This window comes from Chanodichthys erythropterus, chromosome 11 (genome assembly GCF_024489055.1).
Source record: "Chanodichthys erythropterus isolate Z2021 chromosome 11, ASM2448905v1, whole genome shotgun sequence".
In the NCBI taxonomy this organism is placed as follows: Eukaryota; Metazoa; Chordata; class Actinopteri; order Cypriniformes; family Xenocyprididae; genus Chanodichthys; species Chanodichthys erythropterus.
In genome coordinates, this window is record NC_090231.1 from 37,783,891 (window position 1) to 37,808,393 (window position 24,503).

Here is a 24,503-nt window from a genome sequence, read left to right on the forward strand (position 1 = left end):
ACATATACTAAGCTGTTTTATCCGCGGTTGAAACACTATTGATTGAGCGATTTACATGAAACATTTCAGTAAGCTGTATTTTACCCCAGCATTGAATATATTTAACAAATGTATATGATTTTTACCTGATCTCTGATCTGTTTTATACATTTGTAGACGTTTTAATGAGAAATTAGTATAATTAAAAGGAATAACAGTAGTTAATAGTCTGTTATTGGCCTGTTTAGCTGAGCCATCCATGGAACAAACAAAACAAGCCCTGAAAATAAGAACACATATTATACATACACTTGATATTTAATTTTATTAGATGACTAGCTAATTGCATAAAACATTGACAATAGGTTTGTAAAAGGTGTTTGGCAAGTTTTTATACCCACCAACCCCATAGACGTCCAGAGAGGTGGAGCTGGACTTCATTTGACTCTGCACCACTTGCCTGACTATGGTATTTTCCATCACGATGCTTGGACTTTTATTTTGAATTCAGATCTGACTCAATCACATGATATTAAAATTCCTTTTACGCCACTGTCATTATGTATAGCACTTCATTAAGATTAAAGTGATTCCTCATGTTGACCAAAACTGCCTTTAAAAGTGGAAGAAGATGGAATAAAAAGTTTAACGTTACGCATTGGAAAATATTTATTTAATTAGTATGAATATACTTTTTTTGCTTACAGTTTCCCATCACAGAAAAATAATAGTGTTTATGAAGTGTTGAACATGCCGTAGACATAGACATTGATTAACCCTATTCATTAGGTTATCTTAAAGCGTTCAAAAGGGGACTTTTATTTCGTCAAAAAGGCGTACCGGCGTCCATTTTGTTGACTGCTCACCATGGCGAGCTTCACACGTCGTTGCTTTTAATTCTAGGCACATTCGCTAAGGAATTTACCACCCATCATCTTTTCTCCTTCAGCGGTGTCGACGCTCTTCCTGATTTATTTTAACTTCCTGAACTGTACAGTATTCTTTTCAGCTTTGTTTATATTTTGAAAAAACATACAGTTGTGCATTTATTTTTCCTGATAATATGGATTAATTTGTCGATGCCTGCTAAAATTGACTGGATTTGTTCCACCTGACCATGCAGAATATCCCGGCGATAACAACACACTCAAAGGATTAGTATAGCTTATATAGATCACTACATTTATATAGATACTATTTTTCTAGCCGGAATAGCTTTATTAATTTTGACAGTTTTTTTCTAAGAAAGGGAAAAGGGAAGAAAATAAAGAAGAAGGAAACCCCCAAACAGAGGTACGAATGAATGCAACCAGCTCATATGTCATTTATGTCATTAGCCCATTTTTGCGGTTACATTTATGTTTTGTCATCCGCATTTATGCGTGATTTAATGTAACAGCCCCATAACACATCTCCTGGGAAAAAAAAAAAAAAAAAAGGCCAAGCCAAAAATGGCAAAATATTTAGAGGTCTTTTATTGGTCTTTTACTGTACATAAAGTAACTTATCAAGAAACAGCCTTCCCCTTTTTTTTCTGTAAATGTTTAAGCCTTGTGGGTAAACTTGCAGGCCGTTTTAAAGAAGTTTTCCACTCAATATTAATGGCTTCATACAGTTGATGAGGAGTTGAAAGATGTCTCCCAGTTCGTTTGAGTTTAATGTGAAACCAAGTATTCTTTTTTTCTTCTTCTTTCTAATGGACTTGTTCTCAAGCCACGGCAACATCTTGTTATACTCCAAAACATTCAATGACTTTTCAAAGACCATTTTAACATGCCAGCATTGGACTCCTGCATGTTGGTTATTACATTGATAACATTTTTTAAATAATAATAATTTAAAACAATAGCTTATTTATTTAAAGACATAATAAAGATGATGTGAAACTACTTATACAACAATAATAAGACTTTTGAATATTGGGAAAAGATGCACAGGAATGTCCCATGAAAACTCATTCCTAGAAAGCAACCTTTAGACCACAGCTCTCATGTCAGAGCTTTAGGATTTACAAAGTTGTAAGCCATTTATAGTGAGATGTTTACATGTAGTTTTACTTTTTGGCATGTCTCTTGATTCTATATTTTCACAGTAAAGACAAAAAGTGTTTTGGGAGGGTTAATTTTTTACCAAATATATAGTCAATATATCTCATTAGAATGTGAATGTGTAATGTAATTTAACCGAACATCAGACCTTAAATCTTGATAGTTTGTGGTTTGTGACTTGAGCTGTGTCATTTTCTTCCCTGCACAGTCACAGACACGTGAGAGCTGCAGGCTTCTAGAGTTGCATTGGACAAGAGGAGCTCTCACTTTTACCTCAATACTTAAGCGTATCTGACCTAATAACCTAGTGGTCAACAGACTTGAAAAAGTAGATATGACATTTTATGTGATAGACCATATTAATTGGTAACATTTTTGAGATTATGTCCAAATACAGACCAGGGTATTTAAATATATACAGGTGCTAGTCATATAATTAGAATATCATCAAAAAGTTTATTTATTTCACTAATTCCATTCAAAAAGTGAAACTTGTATATTATATTCATTCATTACACACAGACTGATATATTTCAAATGTTTATTTCTTTTAAATTTGATGATTATAACTGACAACTAAGGAAAATCCCAAATTCAGTATCTCAGAAAATTAGAATATTGTGAAAAGGTTCAATATTGAAGACACCTGGTGCCACACTCTAATCAGCTAATTAACTCAAAACACCTGCAAAGGTCTTTAAATGGTCTCTCAGTCTAGATCTGTAGGCTACACAATCATGGGGAAGACTGCTGACTTGACAGTTGTCCAGAAGATGACCAATGACACCTTGCACAAGGAGGGCAAGACACAAAAGGTCATTGCAAAAGAGGCTGGCTGTTCACAGAGCTCTGTGTCCAAGCACATTAATAGAGAGGCGAAGGGAAGGAAAATATGTGGTAGAAAAAAAGTGTAGGGATAACCGCACCCTGGAGAGCATTGTGAAACAAAACCCATTCAAAAATGTGGGGGAGATTCACAAAGAGTGGACTGCAGCTGGAGTCGGTGCTTCAAGAACCACTACACACAGATGTATGCAAGACATGGGTTTCAGCTGTCGCATTCCTTGTGTCAAGCCACTCTTGAACAACAGACAGCGTCAGAAGTGTCTAAAGACAAAAAGGACTGGACTGCTGCTGAGTGGTCCAAAGTTATGTTCTCTGATGAAAGTAAGTTTTGCATTTCCTTTGGAAATCAGGGTCCCAGAGTCTGGAGGAAGAGAGGAGAGGCACACAATTCAGTTGCTTGAGGTCCAGTGTAAAGTTTCCACAGTCAGTGATGGTTTGGGGTGCCATGTCATCTGCTGGTGTTGGTACACTGTGTTTTCTGAGGTCCAAGGTCAACGCAGCCGTATACCAGGACGTTTTAGAGCACTTCATGCTTCCTGCTGCTGACCAACTTTATGGAGATGCAGATTTCATTTTCCAACAGGACTTGGCACCTGCACAGAGTGCCAAAGCTACCAGTACCTGGTTTAAGGACCATGGTATCCCTGTTCTTAATTGGCCAGCAAACTCGCCTGACCTTAACCCCATAGAAAATCTATGGGGTATTGTGAAGAGGAAGATGCGATATGCCAGACCCAACAATGCAGAAGAGCTCAAGGCCACTATCAGAGCAACCTGGGCTCTCATAACACCTGAGCAGTGCCACAGACTGATCGACTCCATGCCACGCCGCTTTGATGCAGTAATTCAGGCAAAAGAAGCCCCAACTAAGTATTGAGTGCTGTACATGCTCATACTTTTTCATGTTCATACTTTTTAGTTGGCCAAGATTTCTAAAAATCCTTTCTTTGTATTTGTCTTAAGTAATATTCTAATTTTCTGAGATACTGAATTTGGGATTTTCCTTAGTTGTCAGTTATAATCATCAAAATTAAAAGAAATAAACATTTGAAATATATCAGTCTATGTGTAATGAATATAATATACAATTTTCACTTTTTGAATGGAATTAGTGAAATCAACTTTTTGATGATATTCTAATTATATGACCAGCACCTGTGTGTGTATATATATATATATATATATATATATATATATATATATCCAAACCAAAATTGTGGTTGATGTTAGTGTGTTACCTTCTTTGTTGATACATGGATTTTTCATCATATTTTTACTACTTAAATTTAGTTTAAAATCCTATAAGGTTAGTGTGACAATGTTCGATGAGCATCTTTTTTTTTTTTTTGTCAGACAATAATTATGTAATTTTCAATAGCTTTTTTTTGTTAAAACTTTAAAGTATGTTCCTAAACTGAAATTTCTGAACTATACAGAAACAGAACAACAAATGTGAAACTGAATGCGCATCTGTATACTATCAAGTGTAGACAGCGTCTGTGATTATAATGGGTTATACTTGCTTTTGTCATGACGCAAAGCTCACATCCAGTGAAAGCAAATGTTAGCCGTTAAGCGATTGAACGCCAGTGGGCCGGGGCCTATGGTGTGCTGATTTAGAAGTATTTGTCCATGTTTTACTCTGGAGGAAGGCATATGCAAATGTATTTGCCTGTGTGACGTCACAGTTCCCGCAGTATCAAAACGATCCGTTTTAGGAGCTTGATTGAATAAATGATTTGTTTTTAATGAGGAGGATGTTTTAATCTCTGAAACTTGCAAGAGGTTTTAATGGTACCGAAACCTCTTATATGTCAAAAGATCAAGGCAAATTTGGTTCCCCTTTAAGATTAAAGTTTACTTAATCAACTTATTGATGTCATTCCAGTATTATTTGCATATTGAAATGTGATCAGTCTTTTTCCTGCATTTAATTGCAGTTGCTTTGCATTGTTAATTTTTACTTATTGTATGATTTGTTAACGATTTATTTGTGCTTCATGTAATGTTCATATAAAACTATTCCATGATTGGTTTATTCAATTAATGATCTCTACTAACTGTATTTTCCCCTATTCTGCCCACAGTCATGTCCTTCAGGAGAGGTGTTGTCAGGCAGAGTAAGTTCAGGCATGTGTTCGCCCAGGCTTGGAAGGCTGAGCATTGCCTTGATGATGTCAGAGTATCACGCGTGACATGGGACGGTCCGCTGTGTGCTGCCAATCCGAAGTTCATTGCTGTTGTCATTGAGGCTGGAGGAGGCGGAGCCTTTCTTGTGCTTCCGCTCGCCAAGGTTGGCATGCACTCTCTCTGCGATATGCAAATGAATGCCTTTAATGTGCCGTGAGGATTTACAGTTGGTGTTTGAGATATTTCCTGTAGTTTGCATAATCAAACCAACACTTCCATAAAATTGGTTCAGCTCACATTGTTTTTATTTCTCTTACCACTAGAGTGGTAGAGTGGACCAGAACACCCCGACTGTGTGCGGACACGCCGCTCCAGTGCTGGATGTGCAGTGGTGCCCACATGATGACAACGTTATTGCCAGTGCCTCAGAGGACTGCACTGTCAAGGTTTGCTTTATTCCCTTCAACAAAACCTGCACCTCATATATGAATGGTGAATAAGGTGTCTTCTGAATATCCATTGCATGAAGTCATGAAGATAGCATCGCTGGGGCTTCACATATACATACATAAATATTGCATTTTGTTGAAAAAAAAAAAGTGTTGAGTATGTTTTTCAATATTTATTTGATTATTTTTCAGCCTTTTCTATATGACTTGAAATGGTGTTTTTGAACCAAACAGTTTGTAAAAATCTATGTAAAAATATAATACATATTTTTCCATATAATATATGTATATTACCAATCAAAAGTTTGGAATAATTTATTTTTTATGTATTTTGTCCCCAGAATGTGTCTGTGAAGTTTCAGCTCAAAATACCCCACAGATCATTTATCATAGCTTGTCAAATTTGCCCCTATGTGGTTGTTAGCAAAAACACACCGAGCCCTTTCCTGAAGAGGGTGGAGCTTTAACAGCTCATGATTTGGATACTTAACATCAACAAAGCTGGAGAATCTCACGCAGCCAAAATGACAATTGTCAGTAACGGTGTTCAGCCTTACATTGTTCAAACTGGAGTCGGACACTGATGGAGAGACTCAGGAAGAAGTTACACCTTTTAGAATGCAACTGGACATTTCTGAATAGTTAGTGGATAAATTTGTGTAGTTGTTGTAGTTAAGTTGATTCAACTCCTCGACTAGCATGTACCGTCAGGTTAATCTTTTGTGCAATCCAGTGTTGAACTGAGCCTCGTTCGTGAAGCAGTCCAGCGTAAAATGATTTGCACAAATATATAACACTTTACCGACTTCCTTCGGCACATTTACTTCGTAAAAGAGTGTGGCTCAGATGCCTGCAGTCTACAGAGACTCTTAACTTCATCGTACTACATCCAATAACAGAACATTTGTAATGTTTTTTGGCACAGACATTGTACATCTCCAGCTGCTATAGTGAGGAAACAGAACTGGCAGACTGCTGCGGCTCACTCAGGGAGTTATCTATGCTTAGAGGGCAGATCAACAACATTCATGGGCGTCCCCCTACTCTTATGTAAATCTAAATCGTGCTTTTGGAGAGACTGTTTATGATTTATGGAGATTATAAAAAAGGAGTTTTTTCAAAAACATTTTTACCATTATAGGCTGGTTGTTTACACACACCGTGTACACACGTCTGTGTTCAAACACCTTCTTAAAGTGAATTTTGCATAATAGGTCCCCTTTAAAATGTAATTTATTCCTGTGACGTTAAAGCTGAATTTTCAGCATCATTACTACAGTCTTTAGTGTCACATGATCCTTCAGAAATAACTCCAAATGCTGATTATGCAAAATTCTTCTCAGTTATTAACAATGGTTCTTATTATTATCAATGTTGGAAATGTTTTTGTTGCTTAATATTTTTAAGAAATCAATTTTTTAAGCATTCTTTAATTTAATTGATTTGAATATATTTAATGCAAAATAATATAGTATATTTATTTATTATATATTTATATTATATTATTATTTCTTTTTATAATATTTCTGTGACGCAAAGCTGATTTTTCAGCAGAAATTTTTCTAGTTTTTAGGGTCTTATGATTCTTCAGAAATCATTCTAATATGCTTATTTGGATTTAAATTAATTTTATTTAATAATAAAAAGTTTAAAAGAACAGTACATATTTAAAATGGAAATCTTTCATAACAATATAAATGTCTTTTTGAAATGGAATGGTAGTGTATCACAGTTTCCACAAAAATATTAAGCAGCACATCTGTTTTTAACATTGATAATAATAAGAAATGTTTCTTGAGCAGCAAATCAGGATATTAGAATGACTTCTGAAGGATCATGTGACACTGAAGACTAACTTGTGTATCTAAAAAGAGATGCACTGTGTTTTTGCATAACAGATTTGGCAGATTCCTGACGATGGTCTTACATCTCCCTTGTCTGAAGCTGTTGTGACTCTCGAGGGCCACAGTAAAAGAGTGGGCATCCTAGCCTGGCACCCTTCTGCTCTCAATATCCTGTTGACTGCAGGTAAGCTCTTCCTTTGTCTATATATATTTTGTGGCTCACAGTGCTTGGATTAAGTCTGTTCTGGCACACTCTATTTCTGGCATGTGCTCTAATTCTGGTGTCTTAAACCTGCATCATATCTTTTTATCAAGCCCTAATTTTGGATGTTGGAGATGTTTGATGGTTTTGTGCACCTTCAAAGTATTGAAAAGAAAATGGAGCTTCAATCGATTAAAATGAACTGCATTATAGGCTGATTCTGTAAATAAATCTTAATATATTGCATATATAAATATTTGTTGAGAAAAGCCACCAAATGAAGATAATAGAAGACATTACACTATTGAGTCAGATAAATGAATAGGGATTGCAAAAAGTGGTTTTAGAAGTCATTATATTGTTTTTAAGAAATAATTGATATACAATATGTATGCACATCTACACTTGTACAAGTAACATAAATAAATCTCTGATTTAAAACTGATCTGCTTCATGCACAGATTGATTTAAAGACTTGTGCACAACTAGACAAAGGAAGGCGGCTTTGGGTTTGATTTGCATTAGCATGTAAATATCTGAGATGCAAAGCTTAGCTTTTAAACTGGTAAGATGTTTTTTTGCTGACCTTTTGGCCTTTGACCTTTGATCATTAACACTTTATTTTCATGGTCCATTTTAGACAGTCTACCAACTATAAGTAACTGTGCAACTACATGTCAACTGCCAGTTGGAGTATTAGTAGACTGTCTGCTTATAATCCCATAACAGACATTCTATTAACTTTAAGTAACTTTGCAACTACATGTCTGCTAACCCGAACCTAAACCTATCCAAACAGTCTACTGCAGTCTACTAATATTCTGATGAGAGTTAGTTGACATGTCTTCGTACCAATTTCCATACCAGAGCAAAAACTGTTGAATTAAGTACTTTAAAAAAATGTTGTCCTGTTTTGTCTTGTCCATTGTTTATCACTGTCAATCATCACAGTTTCCTATTCAACGGCGCATTTAATATGGTTGTCAATCCAGGAACTTTGCAGTGTACTGAACAGCATGAAAAACTAAACTTCTGTTCATATTCTCACGAAAACTCCCATTATAATAAAAAAGCTTTCTTGATTGAACAGTGAATCTCTTATTTACATTGTATATTTACACTTTGTTGGTTATACTGAAAGGATTTGCGAGCATACGGCTCGCATTGAACAAAACAAACCTCATGCGTTTTCAGCTGTTAGATGGATTCTACTGATTAGCACCTCTGATTGGCTACACGCGCTCAACAGATATGATTCTGATTGGCTGCAGTGCTCAATGCTTGTAAAAACACACTGCAAATAGAAACCTTTGATGCTCGGAGTGCTCAAGCAAACACGAACAAGAGCGAAAACAGCTTCTATTAGTGGGTACCGAATATACCTGCCGGTACACTGTACTACCGGTATTGCAGAAATGCTGGTACTATCCACTTTTTTTTTTTAGTGGTATCGGTACGTTTGACAACCCTAGTGAGTCGAATGTCTAAAGTGGACCATCGAAATAAAGTGTAACCCTTTGATCTTGTGTGTCCATGCTCTAGGATGTGATAATGTCGTCTGTGTGTGGGATGTGGGCACCGGGGAGCTGATTTACCAGCTGAGTGATGCCCATCCAGACCTGATATACAGCGTGAGCTGGAACCGAGAGGGCAACATCCTGTGCACCACCTGTAAAGACAAAGCCTTACGAGTCATTGATCCCCGGCGTGGAACTGTCCTTAAGGTCGGTCTGTTTGTTCCTGCATCCTCAAATTCCTGCGTCAGGGTTTCCCAACCAGGATTTTGTTAAGGAACGTGGCACAGATAGATTCAAAAGTTTGGGGTTGGTAAGATTGTTTGGAAAGAAATCTCTTCTGCTCACTAAGGCTGCATTTATTTGAACAAAAATATAGTAACAACAGTAATATATATTTTAGTATATTTGCTGCTCAAAAACATGTTTTATTATTATCAATGTTGTGCTGATTAATATTTTTGTGGAAACTATGATTAATTTTTTTTCTGGATTCTTTGATGAATAGAAAGATCAAAATAACAGCTTTCATTTTAAATATAAATCTTTTTTTTACATTATAAATGTGTTTACTGTCACTTTTGATCAATTTTAATGCATCCTTGCTGAATAAAAGGATAAATTTTTTTCAAAAACAATGTTACTGACCACAAACTTTTGAAAGGTAGTGAAGATACAGGAGATTTCAGTGTGATAGAATATAGAGTGGTGCAGGTATAACACATTTCCTCTCTCAAGATCCATAAAGGTACTAAAAACATATTTGCACCAAAAAAACAAAATAGTGATGGCCGATTTCAAAACACTGCTTCGGGAAGCTTCAGAACATTATGAATCATTGTGTCGAATCATGATTCGGATTGCTTGTCAAACCGCCAAACTGCTGAAATCACGTGACTTTGGCGGTCCAAACTGCTGCTGATTCAACACACTGATTCATTATGCTCCAAAGCTTCCTGAAGCAGTATTTTGAAATCGGCCATCACTAAATGAGCCTATGGGGTTTTTGTCGAGGGAACCAGTGTGATGCTAACTGCCAGTTGGCCTACAAAGTGACGTCATACCTGTACCACTCTATTCCTAATAGGTCAGGTGTACAATGTAAACATGGACATTAAGTGCACCTGAGGACTAATAGGATTATTCTAAGAATGTTTATTTAGCAGCTGCTCTTTATGCTGGATGTTTCTGCTGTTAGTGATCTCAGGCGTCTACATGAGGGCAGCAGCTGTTGTGTGCTGGGTGGGACATGTCCACGATGATCTTTTAGTGTGAGCTGATGGGAAATCTAACAAAATAGAACATTTGCATGATCTTTTTAATATTTTTTTTTTAATAATGTGAAAATAACATTCATATTCATTGGAAGATTAGCATTACATAACCACTGGTCTGTCACTGCAGCTCCATTTGAGATATGACAGACTTGTTAGTGATGTTGAATTATGTATGAATAGAATATTAATGAATTAACATTTTAAAAAGTCAATAAAAAGAGAAGAAGAAGGAAAAAAAAACTATTTTGTGGCTGCCTCTAAACTTGAAAAGTCTCCATTTAGCTTAGGGTTTGCCCTGAAGCTGTCCTTGTATTCTGCATCAGGTCACTTTGGAATGTGTTTTCATATCAGCGTTTTTGCACAGATATGTGATTTTTGTTGTCATTTTATGATGTCACAGGTGCGGGAGAAGGCTCATGAGGGAACCAGGCCAATGAGGGCTGTCTTTCTGGCTGATGGGAAAATCCTGACAACCGGCTTCAGTCGCATGAGTGAGAGACAGCTTGCCCTCTGGGACACAGTAAGAGCATTTCGTAGTGGAAAAACATTGGTCCATTGGTCAGCAAGAACCATCTGTTGTATCTTTCATTGCCCGGAAACTGCCCTTCGAAAGATGCAGCCTCTGAATTGGGATGCAGCTACAGCCTTAAAGGCACAATATGTAATTTTCACCACTAGAGGTTGTTTATTCAAAACAAAGCTTGATGATGCCTTGATTTTACAGAATCATGAAGGGTTTTGTCTTCATGTCTACAGCCGGTGGAGAAGAATCTGATAGGGCTCATATCATAATAATGGATGAGTTAATGTATTAAAGATTTATTAGCATTACTGTAGTATGAAGCAGGATGTGGCTGAAAGCCTTTGAATTGGAACAAGGCTGCTGGAGTGATTAGTAATGAGAGACAAGTGCGACACATGGCTCGAGTGCAGTTGAGCTTTTATTATGCCACAAACGACCGCTTCCGCTTCTTCCGGTCATGCATATGTGGGGTAACGCAGTGCTGTTTTATCATATTAGATACATTTTTGTGTTGAAAGTTGTTATAATGTTACTACTGTGCATTCGTTCGGCGGCTACTATGAGACACTTGTTGCACACTGCAGTAAGCTAGATTCATATTAGGCATGTAAAACATGGTACTCGTGGTATATCAAGAAAACGAGATTTAAACAATAAGATTTATTGTGTGGAGCTATATAACATGATTAGTTTTCTGTCGATGAATGTATCCAGACAGTTGCTCACCTGTCTTATAAAACACAATATATTAAAGCGTCTTTGGTGTTTCCATGGTTTCTACAAAATAAAACCGAAAATTGATGTCATTGATTGGCGACGCATGGACACGGCCTGTGTTAAAATTGCTTATTTCTCTGGATTTAAACATTCTTGGAAACATTTGGGATAATGTAAGTACACAAGTCAACAAAATATGTAACATTGTTCTAGTGGTTTATGGGTATTTTAATCCAAAAAACTTACATATTGTGCCTTTAACTTAGTGGCTAAGTTTATGCATCTGGCCCCAGGACACATGCAGCAATAATCATACACTCCCAAATAATTTTGAAACATTAAATCATTTATATAGAGAATCAATCAGATTGAGTGTTCTAATACTTCTATCTTAGTTCAGTTATTGATGTGTTTTGATAACCTGTTCTGTCTGTCTGTGCATTTCAGAAAGATCTCTCTGAGCCAATGGTTACACAGGAAATGGACACCAGTAACGGAGTTCTGCTTCCATTCTATGACCCAGACACCAACATGGTTTACTTGTGCGGCAAGGTAGGATTACGCAGCTTTACCCTATCAACTTTAACTGCTGCATGACAGGTTTCACTAGGTGCTCTAACATAGATATATACACTGTGCTGTTTACAGACAATGTGTCCAATCACTGCCTGGGGTATTTTTCCTCACATACAGTAAACATATAAAATATGCTACCATTCAAAAGTTTGGAGTCTGTAAGTTTTTTTTTATGTTTTTGAAAGAAATCCCTAATTCTCCCAGAGGCTTATTTGATCAAAGAATACAGAAAAAACAGTAATACAATGTTTCCTATTTGAATGTATTTTAAAGTGTAATTTATTCCTGTGTTGTCAAAGCTGAATTTTCAGCATCATTACTCAAGTCTTCAGTGTCTTCATAAATCATTCTAATATGCTGATTTGCTGCTCAAGAAACATTTTATATTATTATCAAAGTGAAATGAAAACAGCTGTGGTGTTTAATATGTTTGTGGAAACCGTGATACATTTTTTCATGATTCTTTGATAAATAGAAAATGTCTATTTGAGATAATTCTTTTGTAACACTGTAAGTGTTCACTGGCACCTTTTGATAAATTTGAATGCACAAACGTATTAATTTCTTTCAGAAAAACAAAAACAAATCTCACTATCATCAAACTTTTGATCGGTAGTTCAGTCTGTAAGCATGTGTAAATTATGTGTTGGTAAATAGCACAGTGATGGTATCAGATGTTAATACTTTGGTACTTTGATGCATACCATGGTACATGAGGCCCATGTAATAAAAATAGAACTGGTAATTGACCACTGCCAAATTTTCTATATATATCATGATCACGACTTGTAATAACTGTTTCAGTGAGATCATTATTTCTGCCTAAATGAATACATGATATTTGTATTTTCTTAGAACCACATGTGACATATGGGCATTACATGGACACAGTCACCTCTGATCACAGATTAATCTAAACTAATGTAGAAACTTGGATTTTCTGTAGAGCTGATTTGAAACAATATGTATTGTGAAGAGTGCTATACAAATAAATGTGAATTGAAATCCATTGTAGTCAATAAGCTCTAGTTCAGCTGTCTATGACTGTCTCTCTCTCACAGGGCGACTGTACTATTCGTTACTTTGAGGTGACAGATGAGTCACCCTTTGTTCATTTCCTGAGTCTGTACAGCAGTAAGGAGCCACAGAGAGGTGCTGGTTTCCTAAGCAAACGAGGAGTAGATGTCAACAAGTGTGAAATAGCAAGGTATGAACTGAACTACTGTGTGACTTTAAGACAGTGTCATTCTTTGATTTCCTGGTTCTTTCCATTTTAATCCCATTTGGGTACAGATTTGATTGCATTTCATTTGTTTTAATGAATCCCTGAAAACATTTGAGTGGCAACTCCAACTTTAGTGTTTTTTAGTGTTTAGTGCCAAAGCTGTTTGACTGGTTCTTGGTCAAACACCCTAGACAAATAAGTATAAAACTGAGCAAATGGGAATCAAAAGAATGAAAATGAAAATGATTTCTCATGCTCATGTGATTCCATTCTGTCTTCCAAGGAACACAGAAAGAAATTTGAAGATTATTTATGCTGCAACATACACTGGAACTAAAAAAAAAATTGGGGTTGATATTTTTTTTAGTTGATAAGTTAAAATATATTTGAGTCTCTTTTGCTCACCAAGTGTCACATCCTGGTTGTAAGTATACACACAAAGAAGAAGATGAAGTGTAGAATAGCCTTTAATAAATCCACAGGCAAGTAAATCCACAAACTGATAAACACAAGACACATCCATACATAGATGATACCGGACTGAAAACACAAGACTTAAATACACTGACAAAGGAGGTGGGTAATGGAACACAGCAGATAGTGATGATGAAAGTGATCAGTAACTATGGTGACAGACTAGTGGCGGGAAATGGTGCAAAACAGAAGTCCAAACAGGGTGAACTGGTGACCCCAACGGTGCGTTTCAAACGGGATATATCGCCCTCCAAAGGGCACTTCAGAGTGAAAATAATCATGGCCACCATATTGAAGGGGCGTTTCAAACCGAAGTGCTCAAAACTGGCCACTTCAAAGGGATGAAGGATTTCGAAGGGTACAACTGATGGACACTTCGAGCCCCCATGATCCTTTGCACAGGGAAGTTGTTTGACGTCACAGAATGGGTACAGGAGGCTCAGAGTTCGATTTTTCTTATAAATGTATGTATAGTATTTTTCTATACTACTGTAATATTTAGATTTGGTACATTATTATGGTCAAAATGACATTGTACTTAAACAAAAATACTTTACAGCTCCCTTTATCAGTCCATTCAAATGGTTCAAATACATAGACACAATATAGGCCTACATTATATTTAACATAAAAGACCAGCAGTAGCTTATAATGTTACTACAGTAAATGAATGCGTATTTAAGTTTTTTTTTGACCCCTACACCCTTCATCCCCTTCGAAGTTCTCACTCCGGAGGGTAAACCCTTTGAAGGGATTAGGGCATAGGGATGAGCACTTCCGAATGGAACGCAGGGCAAGACTGCATTTAATTGATTAAAAATACAGTAAAAACATTAACATTGTGAAATTGTTACAATTTAAAATAAGTTTTAATGTAATATATTCAATTCAATTAACATTTATTTGTATAGCACTTTTCATGATGCATATCGTTTCAAAGCAGCTTTACAGAGAATGCATGTCAACATTACAATTTAAAGAATGCAGTTAGCAAATGTAGTAATTTAGGCCATTAATTTACAGTCACTGTTAGCAGTTTAACTGAAGGTAGAAGCAATGAGCTCCTGGAAAAATGAATTACATTAACAGTAATTAGGATATATAGAAATATATATATACATTTTAAAAAAAATTATTCCTGTGATGCAAAGCTGAATTTTCAGCATCATTATTCCAGTCTTCAGGGTCACATGATCCTTCAGAGATCATTCTAATATGCTCATTTGCTGCTCAAGAAAAATGTATGTTTTTTTTTCAGGATTCTTTGATGAATAGAAAATGAATAGAAAACAGCATTTATTTGAAATCTTTGTCTTCTTAAAATATAAATGTGTTTACTGTCACTTTTTGATTAAATTAATGTGCCCTTACTGAATAGAAGTATTCTTAAAAAAAAAAAAAAAAACTCAAATACTCACCCCAAACTTAAGAACAATAGTGTATACTTCATGCTAATATTGTCTTCCATATAACAAAAAGTATAATGAAAAGTGGCTTTCAAGCTTCAAAAATCACAATAAGAACCATAAAAGACAATTATACCACTCATACAATATAATTCTAGATGTTTTGAAACTGTACAGTAACTTTATGTGAGTAACAAATAGAAAAAAAAAGTATTTGCTAAAAAATCTTTCATTTTCATTTGAGTGAGAAGCACTGATCAGTTCACACCTGCACTGATTCTGATACAGCGTCTCTCTCTCAGGTGCTTGCATTTATCTCCATTTTTCTTCATCTTATTCCAACAGGTTCTACAAACTTCATGAGAGAAAGGTTGAGCCCATATCTATGACTGTGCCACGGAAGGTAGGTTCAGTCTGCATGTTAAGAGTGACCACGCGTTCAGTTTTGAATCTGTGTTTACAGAGAGACAGAAAGGAAAGTTACTAAGTAACTTCTGACCACTAGTTATTCCATCATTCGTTAGTCATTCCATTTTGTCATCTACAAGAGCTTTGAGTAGAACTTTGTTCTGATAGAAGTGTTGAATTTTTTGAAGTTTGTATGCTTTGAAAGCTTGGAAAGTTTAGAGTGTGACAGGAAGTTCTCTGAAAAATACCATTTTGTAAATACTCTCTTGCCTTGTGTGTAGGTAAATAACTGCACAGCGATGCTTGGGTTTCTCCTCATTGTAAGGCAGCTATCAGTCATATTGACTGCAATTTGTTAAAAAAAAAAAAAAGTATGTTCAAATGGTAATGATATGCTCATCCTTCAGTTACACCATTACTTCAAACACTAATCTATCATAATACTTCAGAGTAGAAATGTCATTTGATTTTTTTTTTGTTTAAATTACAAATTTTGACAAAACTGAACAAAGTAAATGTGTAAAATATGTGTAATATTTATTTGTCACTCATTAATAAAAATAGACATTAGACAATTTAGAGCTTTATAATTATTTAAAGGGTTTTTATGGGTTCAAGGAAATTTACAAATGCTGTCAGTTACTGCAGAAAAAGAGTTTGCTCAGTTTGTAAAATTGAACAATTGTCACACTTCTTACAATTTACTGTATTTTTAGAGATACTTGACCTAAAAATAAAAGATTCTATCATAATTTTCTCACCCTCATGTCATTCAATACCTGTTTGACTTACTTTCTTATTTGGAACATAAAAGAACATTTTTTGAGAAATGACTCATTGGCTTCATCTCATTTCGGAGGCTGCTTCCTCCGGAGGTTGCATTTGTAGGTACTTTATTAAATTTATTGTAGGCTGCATATGTCATCAAGGATGTATTATTTAAGAAAAGTAACTGTAATAAAATTTACTGTTATTCCTCGTGAGGTGTAAAATACTTAATTTCTTAAAAACACTTAGTAAAATACTTGTGATTTCTTTCTTACTTTGCAATGTAACGGCTACTTTTCTTAAATGAGACCTTCGGAGGATGCAGCCTCCGAAATGAGACGCAGCTAATATGTTTTTTTTTTTTTTTTGTCAACAATGAGTTACCAATTACAACCTGAATTCTGGAAATGTTGGGACGTTTTTTAATTTGAATAAAATGAAAACTAAAAGACTTTCAAATCACATGAGTCAATATTTTATTCACAATAGAACATAGATAACATAACAAATGTTTAAACTGAGAAATTTTAAAATTTTATGCACGAAATGAGCTCATTTCAAATTTGATGCCTGTTACAGGTCTCAAAATAGTTGAGACGGGGGCATGTTTACTATGGTGTAGCATCTCCTCTTCTTTTCAAAAACAGTGTGAAGATGTCTGGGCATCGAGGTTATGAGTTTCTGGAGTTTTGGTGTTGGAATTTGGTCCCATTCTTGCCTGATACAGGTTTCCAGCTGCTGAAGAGTTTGTGGTCATCTTTGTCATATTTTTTGTTTAATTATGCGTCAAATGTTCTCTATAGGTGAAAAATCTGGACTGCAGGCAGGCTAATTCAGCACCTGGACTTTTCTACGATGAAGCCATGCTGTTGTAATAGCTGCAGTATGTGGTTATGCATTGTCCTGCTGAAACACACAAGGCCTTCCCTGAAATAGACATTGTCTGTAGGAGAGCATATGTTGCTCTAAATCCTTTATATACCTGTCAGCATTCATAGTGCCTTCCAAAACATGCAAGCTACCCATACCATATGCACTTATGCACCCCCATACCATCAGAGATGCTGGCTTTTGAGCTGAATGCTGATAAAACACTGGAAGGTCTCCCTCCTCTTTAGCCTGGAGGACACAGCGTCTGTGATTTCCAACAAAAATGTCAAATTTGGACTCATCTGACAATAGAACACTTTTCCACTTTGAAACAGTCCATTTTTAAATGAGCCTTGGCCCACAAGACACAACCGTGCTTCTGGACCATGTTCACATATGGCTTCCTTTTCGCATGATAGAGCTTTTGTTGGCATCTGCAGATGGCACAGCGGATTGTGTTTACCGACAGTGGTTATTGGAAGTATTCCTGGGCACATTTAGTAATGTCATTGACACAATCATGCAGATGAGTGATGCAGTGTACTCTGAGGGCCCGAAGACCACAGGCATCCAATAAAGGTGTTCGGCCTTGTCCCTTACACACAGAGATTTCTCCAGTTTATCTGTATCTTTTGATGATGTTATGCACTGTAGATGATGAGATTTGCAAAGCCTTTGCAATTTGACGTTGAGCAACATTGTTTTTAAGGTATTCCACAATCTTTTTACACACTCTTTCATAGATTGGACAGCCTCTGCCCATCTTTACTTCTGAGAGACTGCCTCTCGAAGACATCACTTTTATAGCTAATCATGGTACAGACCTGATATCAGTTAACTTAATTAGTTGCTAGATGTTCTCCCAGCTGAATCTTCTCAAAATTTCTTGCTTTTTCAGCCATTTGTTGACCCTGTGACAACTTTCTTGAGAACTGTAGCAGGCATCAAATTTAAAATGAGCTCATTTAGTGGAAAAGTGTAAAATTTCTCAGTTTAAACATTTTTTATGTTATCTATGTTGTATTGTGAATAAAATATTGGCTCATGTGATTTGAAAGTCTTTTAGTTTTAAAAACATCCCAACATTTTAACTGAAAGTTAACCGAAAATTTTTGGTTCCCAACATTCTTCAAAATATCTTCTTTTGTGTTCTTCAGAAGAAAGAACAACAAGAGGGTGAATAATTTACCATTATTAGAATTTTGTGGTATTTTATAAATTCTTGGTAATTGCCCCACTGCTGTATTTTTGGAGTCTTTGTGTCTCTGTGAAAGAGGAAGTAAGAAAAAACATTTTAACTGCCCATTTGCAAACTATTCATTTGATATATTTTATCAAACGGCATCATCTCTCTAAATTAAATTACTTTTTTTTTTTCTTTTTTTTTTTTTCTCCCCACAATCAGTCTGACCTGTTTCAAGGGGATCTGTACCCAGATACAGCGGGATTAGAACCTGCTCTATTGGCGGAAGATTGGATAGCAGGACAAGATGCCCCTCCAATCCTTGTTTCTCTCAGCGGAGGCTACACGGCCCCTCCATCCAAATGCGGCACACTGCGGGGTCGACCCAAACTGCTCTCTCAGACCAACACTAGTCCCACCAGCACTACTGCGCCTACAAACCCTATGGCGGGTGAGATGGAAAGTGAGGGGTTGGGCCACGGACGAGGAGGAAGGGATGTAGATGGTGGGATAGAGAGAGTAAAGAAAGAGGTGACTGACAGTTTGACATTTCATAATAAATATATATGTGTGTGTGTGTGTGTGTATGTGTGTGTGTATGTGTGTGTGTGTGTGTGTGTGTGTGTGTGTGTGTGTGTGAGAAATAATCCATGGCTAGATGTGTATTACACAATTTTAAATGGGTTCTATTATGCTCTTACATTTTCAACTTTGCTGTGTAATGTTGCTGTTTGAGCATGAAAAATGTTTGCAAAGTTACCAAGCACAAAGTCACTCCAAAGGGAGTTATTCTCTATATCTGTGTGCATTGTTTCTGAACTCCCTGAAATACCTCCATTGTATTCTTGAATTTTTTTTTTCTGGGAATAAGCAAGTCACAATACTCCTCATTTAAATCATTCCCGCCCAAGGCATGAGCAAATTAAAGGGGACAAGGCCTGGTTGAGTTAGTAGTGTGTTGAAACTCGCAGTTATGGTAAGGGGAGTGACATTTCGGAACACACTCAAAGCGGTTGACCAATCGCAACACTAGACCAGCTGACCAATCAGAGCACATTGCACTATCAGAAGGAGGATCTTCATCAGTGTTGCCAAGTCCATGGTTTTCCCGTAGAATTGGGCTACTTTTTTTTTTCTTGCTGCGGGTTGATTTCCACCCCTGTACCTACAATTTCATTGCTCCAACATCCCCAAAACACCCCCTAGACGTACAAATTCAGTGGAGAATTCGCCCACCTGAAAATTGCATTGGGCTATTTTGGCCTATTTTTGAATGGCCATTGGGCTACTTTTGTTGCACAGACCTAGCAACCCTGATCTTCATAGAGACAGAGACTAAACAGAGTGATTCTGACAGACTGGGAAGAGAGGTGCTGCAACAATGTCAAATATTTTAAACAATTATGTGTTTTTTTAACACTCAGGCATGAAAACCTATTCTAATTGACCCCAAAGGGACATAATAGGTTGCCTTTAATGCACAAGTCAAAGTGCGCAAAGTACATTAAAATCGTGAAATGAAAACTCAGGGCAGCAGAGAGAATGGCACAAATTAAATGATTTCGCTGACCTCAGTTTGTATCCGTCTTTGCTCCTCTCGTTCTCAGCCAAGGTTCGCAGACTGCCATAACTTCCTTTTTCCACAATAAGATCAACAGTGCTTCAGACACACGCAAACTCTTAAACATTCAATTCTCCTCTGCCCCCCTCCACCACCTCTTTAACAACTGACGATTTTGCTAATTACTTCACAAACAAAACAACTACTATTAGGGTTGCCACCTTCAATACAGAAAAATAAGGGACGCCTGCCACAGTGGGGGCCACACCCCTCGGGGCCACGATGACCACAGTCCCGATGGCGTGCCAGTGCTGGTATATCATAACTTAAAACATATTTTCATAAAAATATTAAGATTGATACCAATGGACATTATAATAAGATATCTGCTATTGAAATCAGTGTGAACAGATGCACTCAATCTCTCACTATCACAACTTAAGTGGTCATATAATACACAGCTATGACAATAATAAACATAGGCCAACAAAGTGTGACTGAGACCACAAAAAATAAGCTTTTGGAGGAACTTGTGAGATGTTAACCATATTTTATTAACTTATTAAATTAACAGATCCATAACTTAGTAATTATAAATTAAACAAATTGTAAATTGTCATTTGTTGTGAACAAAGATTTTGGCTAAAATATTTGTCATTGTTTGCAGTAACACCATCCAAACAGTGAAACCACACCTAAATAACTGGAAATGATATATCTACAAACATTTCTTATTTAAGTAAAACACTTAACAACATTTTTATTATTGTAAGTAAATATATTTATGTATTTATTTATTCCATTTTTATATTGTCTATTGTTAATTCTATAGTATTGAATGATGCAATTATTTAAATTGGTTAAGCATAACAAATAGTTGTTTATTTTATTCACATAGGTACTATATTTTGATTAAATATGTATTAAATATATCTCTCTTATCTCTTATTAAAGTAATGCTTATGTGTCTGACTGTACAACTTAACCTTAATAAACAAATCATACCATAACATGATTAATGTACATTATTAACATTATTTCTTAATAGGCAGCATATGAAATCTAACGTTATCAATCAAAAACTTGAGGTGATAAAAAAACAAAACAAAAAAAACATTACACTATCTGCCTCAGGAGAGAAACGGCGAGGCGGCGTCCCCCCCTCCTCTGACTCTGATTGGCCACGATTCACGGCCCGTGAACCTGAAACAAACGAATCAAACCATGATGGCAGCGAGTATTACCCAATCAGGGGCAGAATAGGACATGTCTTCACACAATGCGGGTGGGGTGATTTGCATGGGATGGTACATAATGTGGACCTATGTAAAATACGGGACAAATCGCGTCCCGTATTGATTTGATACGGGATGCGTCATTTTGGCTGTAAATACGGGACAATTCCGTATTTCACGGGACGGGTGGCAACCCTAACTACTATCAATAGTCAGTTCTCAGTTTCACACATCCAGGAACTCATAACCAACAGACACAGAGGAAGAAGTCTCTAAACTTCTTCTCTCCAGCCACCCTACCACCTGCCCTCTCGACCCCATCCAGTGATTACACTGACTGGAACTACCTGTGCGTTACACGGTTTGAACGCACACCTTCCAGCCAATCAGAATCAAGTTCTAAGATTTACACCATGGTCTGTCAGAATACTCGATAGTGATTGCTTCATCTTCAAACCGTGATTACATCATGGTTTTTTGAAGTACCGGTAATTAAACTCAAAGTTTCATTGTTAGTAGAGAGATACGCTACATAGATACGGTCATTCACACATGCATCTCTCTTTCTCTCTCTCAATCTCAATAATTCAGTCAAATAAATGTAATCTTACCACACTACTCTGCCTGATTTAAGGCATTCAGTTCCAACTTACCAGTTTATGTTAAAGTGCCCCTGTGCTGAAATTCGACCCTCTGCCAAACTGTTACCCCCCTCATTGAAGTCGCTACCTGATTGCTTAACTGGACCGCCACCAGCAAGAGTGTCAAAGTGACCGGAAGTCATTCATTTTCAGTGTGAGTCTACGGCTAGCAGTGGCGCGGTGTGTCTTGGACGGTGTGGGCATTGAGGAAAGTTGAAGTCAGCTCAACTTTATGGAAATGAGCTATGATGCTCCTAACCCCTCTCCTCTGGGGAGGGGTTAGGATTACAACACGTTCAAGGTAAAAAAAAAAAAAAAAAACACTTCAATTTTCTTGTTATAAACATTGCAGCATCACCTCTTCTCTCACAGTGTCTGAAATGGTTTCAATCAAGGATTCAGTCTCACTTCAGTCACTCTGCTCTGATTTGGTCAGATGGTCCAATGTGTTGTGATTGGTACACTTATAGTGCCTGTCAGAAACGAAATGGCCATTACCATATCTGAATTTCAGCTCCAGATCTACCTCAGCGCTTGATACACAGTGATATATGTAGAATAACGATGGCGTCGGTTTTACCATATCAGTTCAAGCCCTAGTCTTCGTCCTTTTGAAGTCCATGCTTTCTAGCACAGAAAACAGATATCCTAACAACACGAACCAAACTCTTCCTACTACAGCGTTTGAGGGTCAAAGTAGACGTTGTTCCCATTGTTGTTGTTTTTCTTTCTTGCACAGGAGGACCAGCTTTCTGATATTCTGACGGAGGTGCGGGCTTTGCGTGCTCTGGTGCTGGCTCAGGGTCACAGGATCGATGTACTGGAAAGACAACTCGCCCGAATTGAGGATGGAGAAGTGTAAAGGAAACTACAAACATATCACAACACATAGCCTTACCTACATTCAAAAAGCTTCACTGAAGGGTTATGGGAAATGTAGGTCCATTACTGTGACATAGTGATACAAAGAATTAATTGAGCTTTATTGGTACACTTGGTTATTGATGCACTGATATATAATGCTGCTCATTTTCTGCTTTTAATAGGGCTGTTACATCAGGTACTTACTGCTAACTACAGACTTTGAAGTCAGAATTTGGTTGGGTCAATATGAAAAATGAAAAGCAGACTTGATAATCTCTTGTAGCGTGCATTAAGACAGCTTTTATGACTGCTTCTACTTTTTGAAGCATGAAACATGTAATAATCCAACATGCTGAATTAATTCCTTTCTTCCGCTAAACTTTGATGGTGCTTATACTTTGACCAGCACTGTTCTTGAGTTTCTTTCTTCCATTATATGTCTTAACACTTGTAGCATTGATTTTGGACGTTGTTAGAGTTTCTTGTGTGGAAATGTGTGTAGCTTGTGATAGAAACTGTACTTGGTGTTGAAGAAATTTGTGAGCTGTCAGTATAATGAAGAAACATTTGCTTGTAGGGCAAATGTTTCAGACATGAAAATACAGATGCAGTTGCAAATCTTCTAGGATGAAAAGTTGTCCAGGTCACATTTCACACCCAAAGCATAATAAGAAATTATTTTTTTGACATTTTCAACATTTATTTTTTTAAGCACATGCTCTGCATATTGTAATTTTACTTTGTTTTGTTTTGTTTTTTTAAATTCCTATTTTGGGGAAATTAATGTTTTTCATTATATTCCCACTGCTGTAATACAGTAAACATTTTACCATATTAACATACTGTGAAACTTTTTTTTTTTTACATTTAAATATGAAAAAATTTAAGACACTACATCAATACATATGCATTATTATAAAGCAAAATGTGCTTAATTGTCATGAAATTATTTATAAACATTTAAAAAATATAATTTCTTATATCTTTCCTTTGATTTGGAGTGACCTGGACATGTTCTTGGCAGGATTGTTGAGATTCACCCTGCACCTCTTGATAAATAATTGTGCTTCATTCCTGTTTGATCGAATATGAAAAATTATAGTAGAATGTGACATTGATTTAGAGGTTTAGATGGTGGTGATTTTGTATGTTTTATTTTTAGTTTGTAATCATTGGCACTACAATCAGGGATGACTCAAACCGAGGGTCGACTCATCCTCCTTTGTGAATGATTTAATGTCTAGCTTTATCTGTTGTATATGTTGTACATGATCTAAGTACCCATTTACTTAAAACTTAAGTGCTAACTTAATCTGTTCTTTTTAATAAATTACATTCAGCCATATCTACTGTGTATTTTTTTGGTTTTATTTTTCATCGCATTACAATCACTTACGGATTGCACCGGCTGGCTTGTGATTGAGGTCAAAACATAATTTTAGTTATGAAAGTGACTAGCTTAGTGGTGCCAGACAGTGATTCTTTTCTGTATAAGAGTGCACATATCCTGGCTATTTTGGAAACTAGGAAGTAGTCAAGGCTAATAAAAATTGAAATGAAACTGCATATGCAGTGACATAAGAAAAACTGATTTAAGGCTATAGTTGAGGAAAATGTCTTGTGTATTTGATCTGGATTTTGACTGTGGCCCTTGTTAACTGTAAGAACTGAGAACATTTATAGGCTATTTTTTTTTCGTTAGACAGATTTTGTGATGATGTATAAAGATCACACTGACACAATAGGCATCAAGCCTTTTGCTA

At 36.4% G+C, this 24,503-nt stretch overlaps 1 protein-coding gene across 2 annotated transcripts; it reads left to right on the forward strand.

The window, feature by feature from the left end:
* Window positions 1-854: 854 nt before the first annotated feature.
* Window positions 855-24,180, forward strand: coro1b (coronin, actin binding protein, 1B). Of its 2 annotated transcripts, none has more exons than XM_067399703.1 (11): window positions 855-1,272; window positions 4,961-5,166; window positions 5,327-5,449; window positions 7,351-7,480; window positions 9,041-9,222; window positions 10,690-10,809; window positions 11,977-12,081; window positions 13,167-13,312; window positions 15,556-15,613; window positions 18,662-18,970; window positions 22,616-24,178. In XM_067399703.1, the coding sequence occupies exons 2-11, from the start codon at window positions 4,963-4,965 to the stop codon at window positions 22,736-22,738; spliced, it is 1,500 nt and encodes a 499-aa protein (XP_067255804.1). In that variant the 5' UTR covers window positions 855-1,272; window positions 4,961-4,962; the 3' UTR covers window positions 22,739-24,178. The 2 variants fall into 2 exon arrangements, with proteins under 2 accessions (XP_067255804.1, XP_067255805.1); XM_067399704.1 differs by having other exon boundaries at window positions 893-970; window positions 22,616-24,180.
* Window positions 24,181-24,503: the final 323 nt, after the last annotated feature.

What these genes read in the sequence shown, in the direction of transcription:
- coro1b (XM_067399703.1), top strand. Translation starts at nt 4,963, where the DNA reads ATGTCCTTCAGGAGAGGTGTTGTCAGGCAGAGTAAGTTCAGGCATGTG. An exon ending in GGCGTGGAACTGTCCTTAAG is followed by an intron (nt 9,223 to 10,689) that starts GTCGGTCTGTTT and finishes ATGATGTCACAG; the next exon opens with GTGCGGGAGAAGGCTCATGA. An exon ending in TAGAGAGAGTAAAGAAAGAG is followed by an intron (nt 18,971 to 22,615) that starts GTGACTGACAGT and finishes TTTCTTGCACAG; the next exon opens with GAGGACCAGCTTTCTGATAT.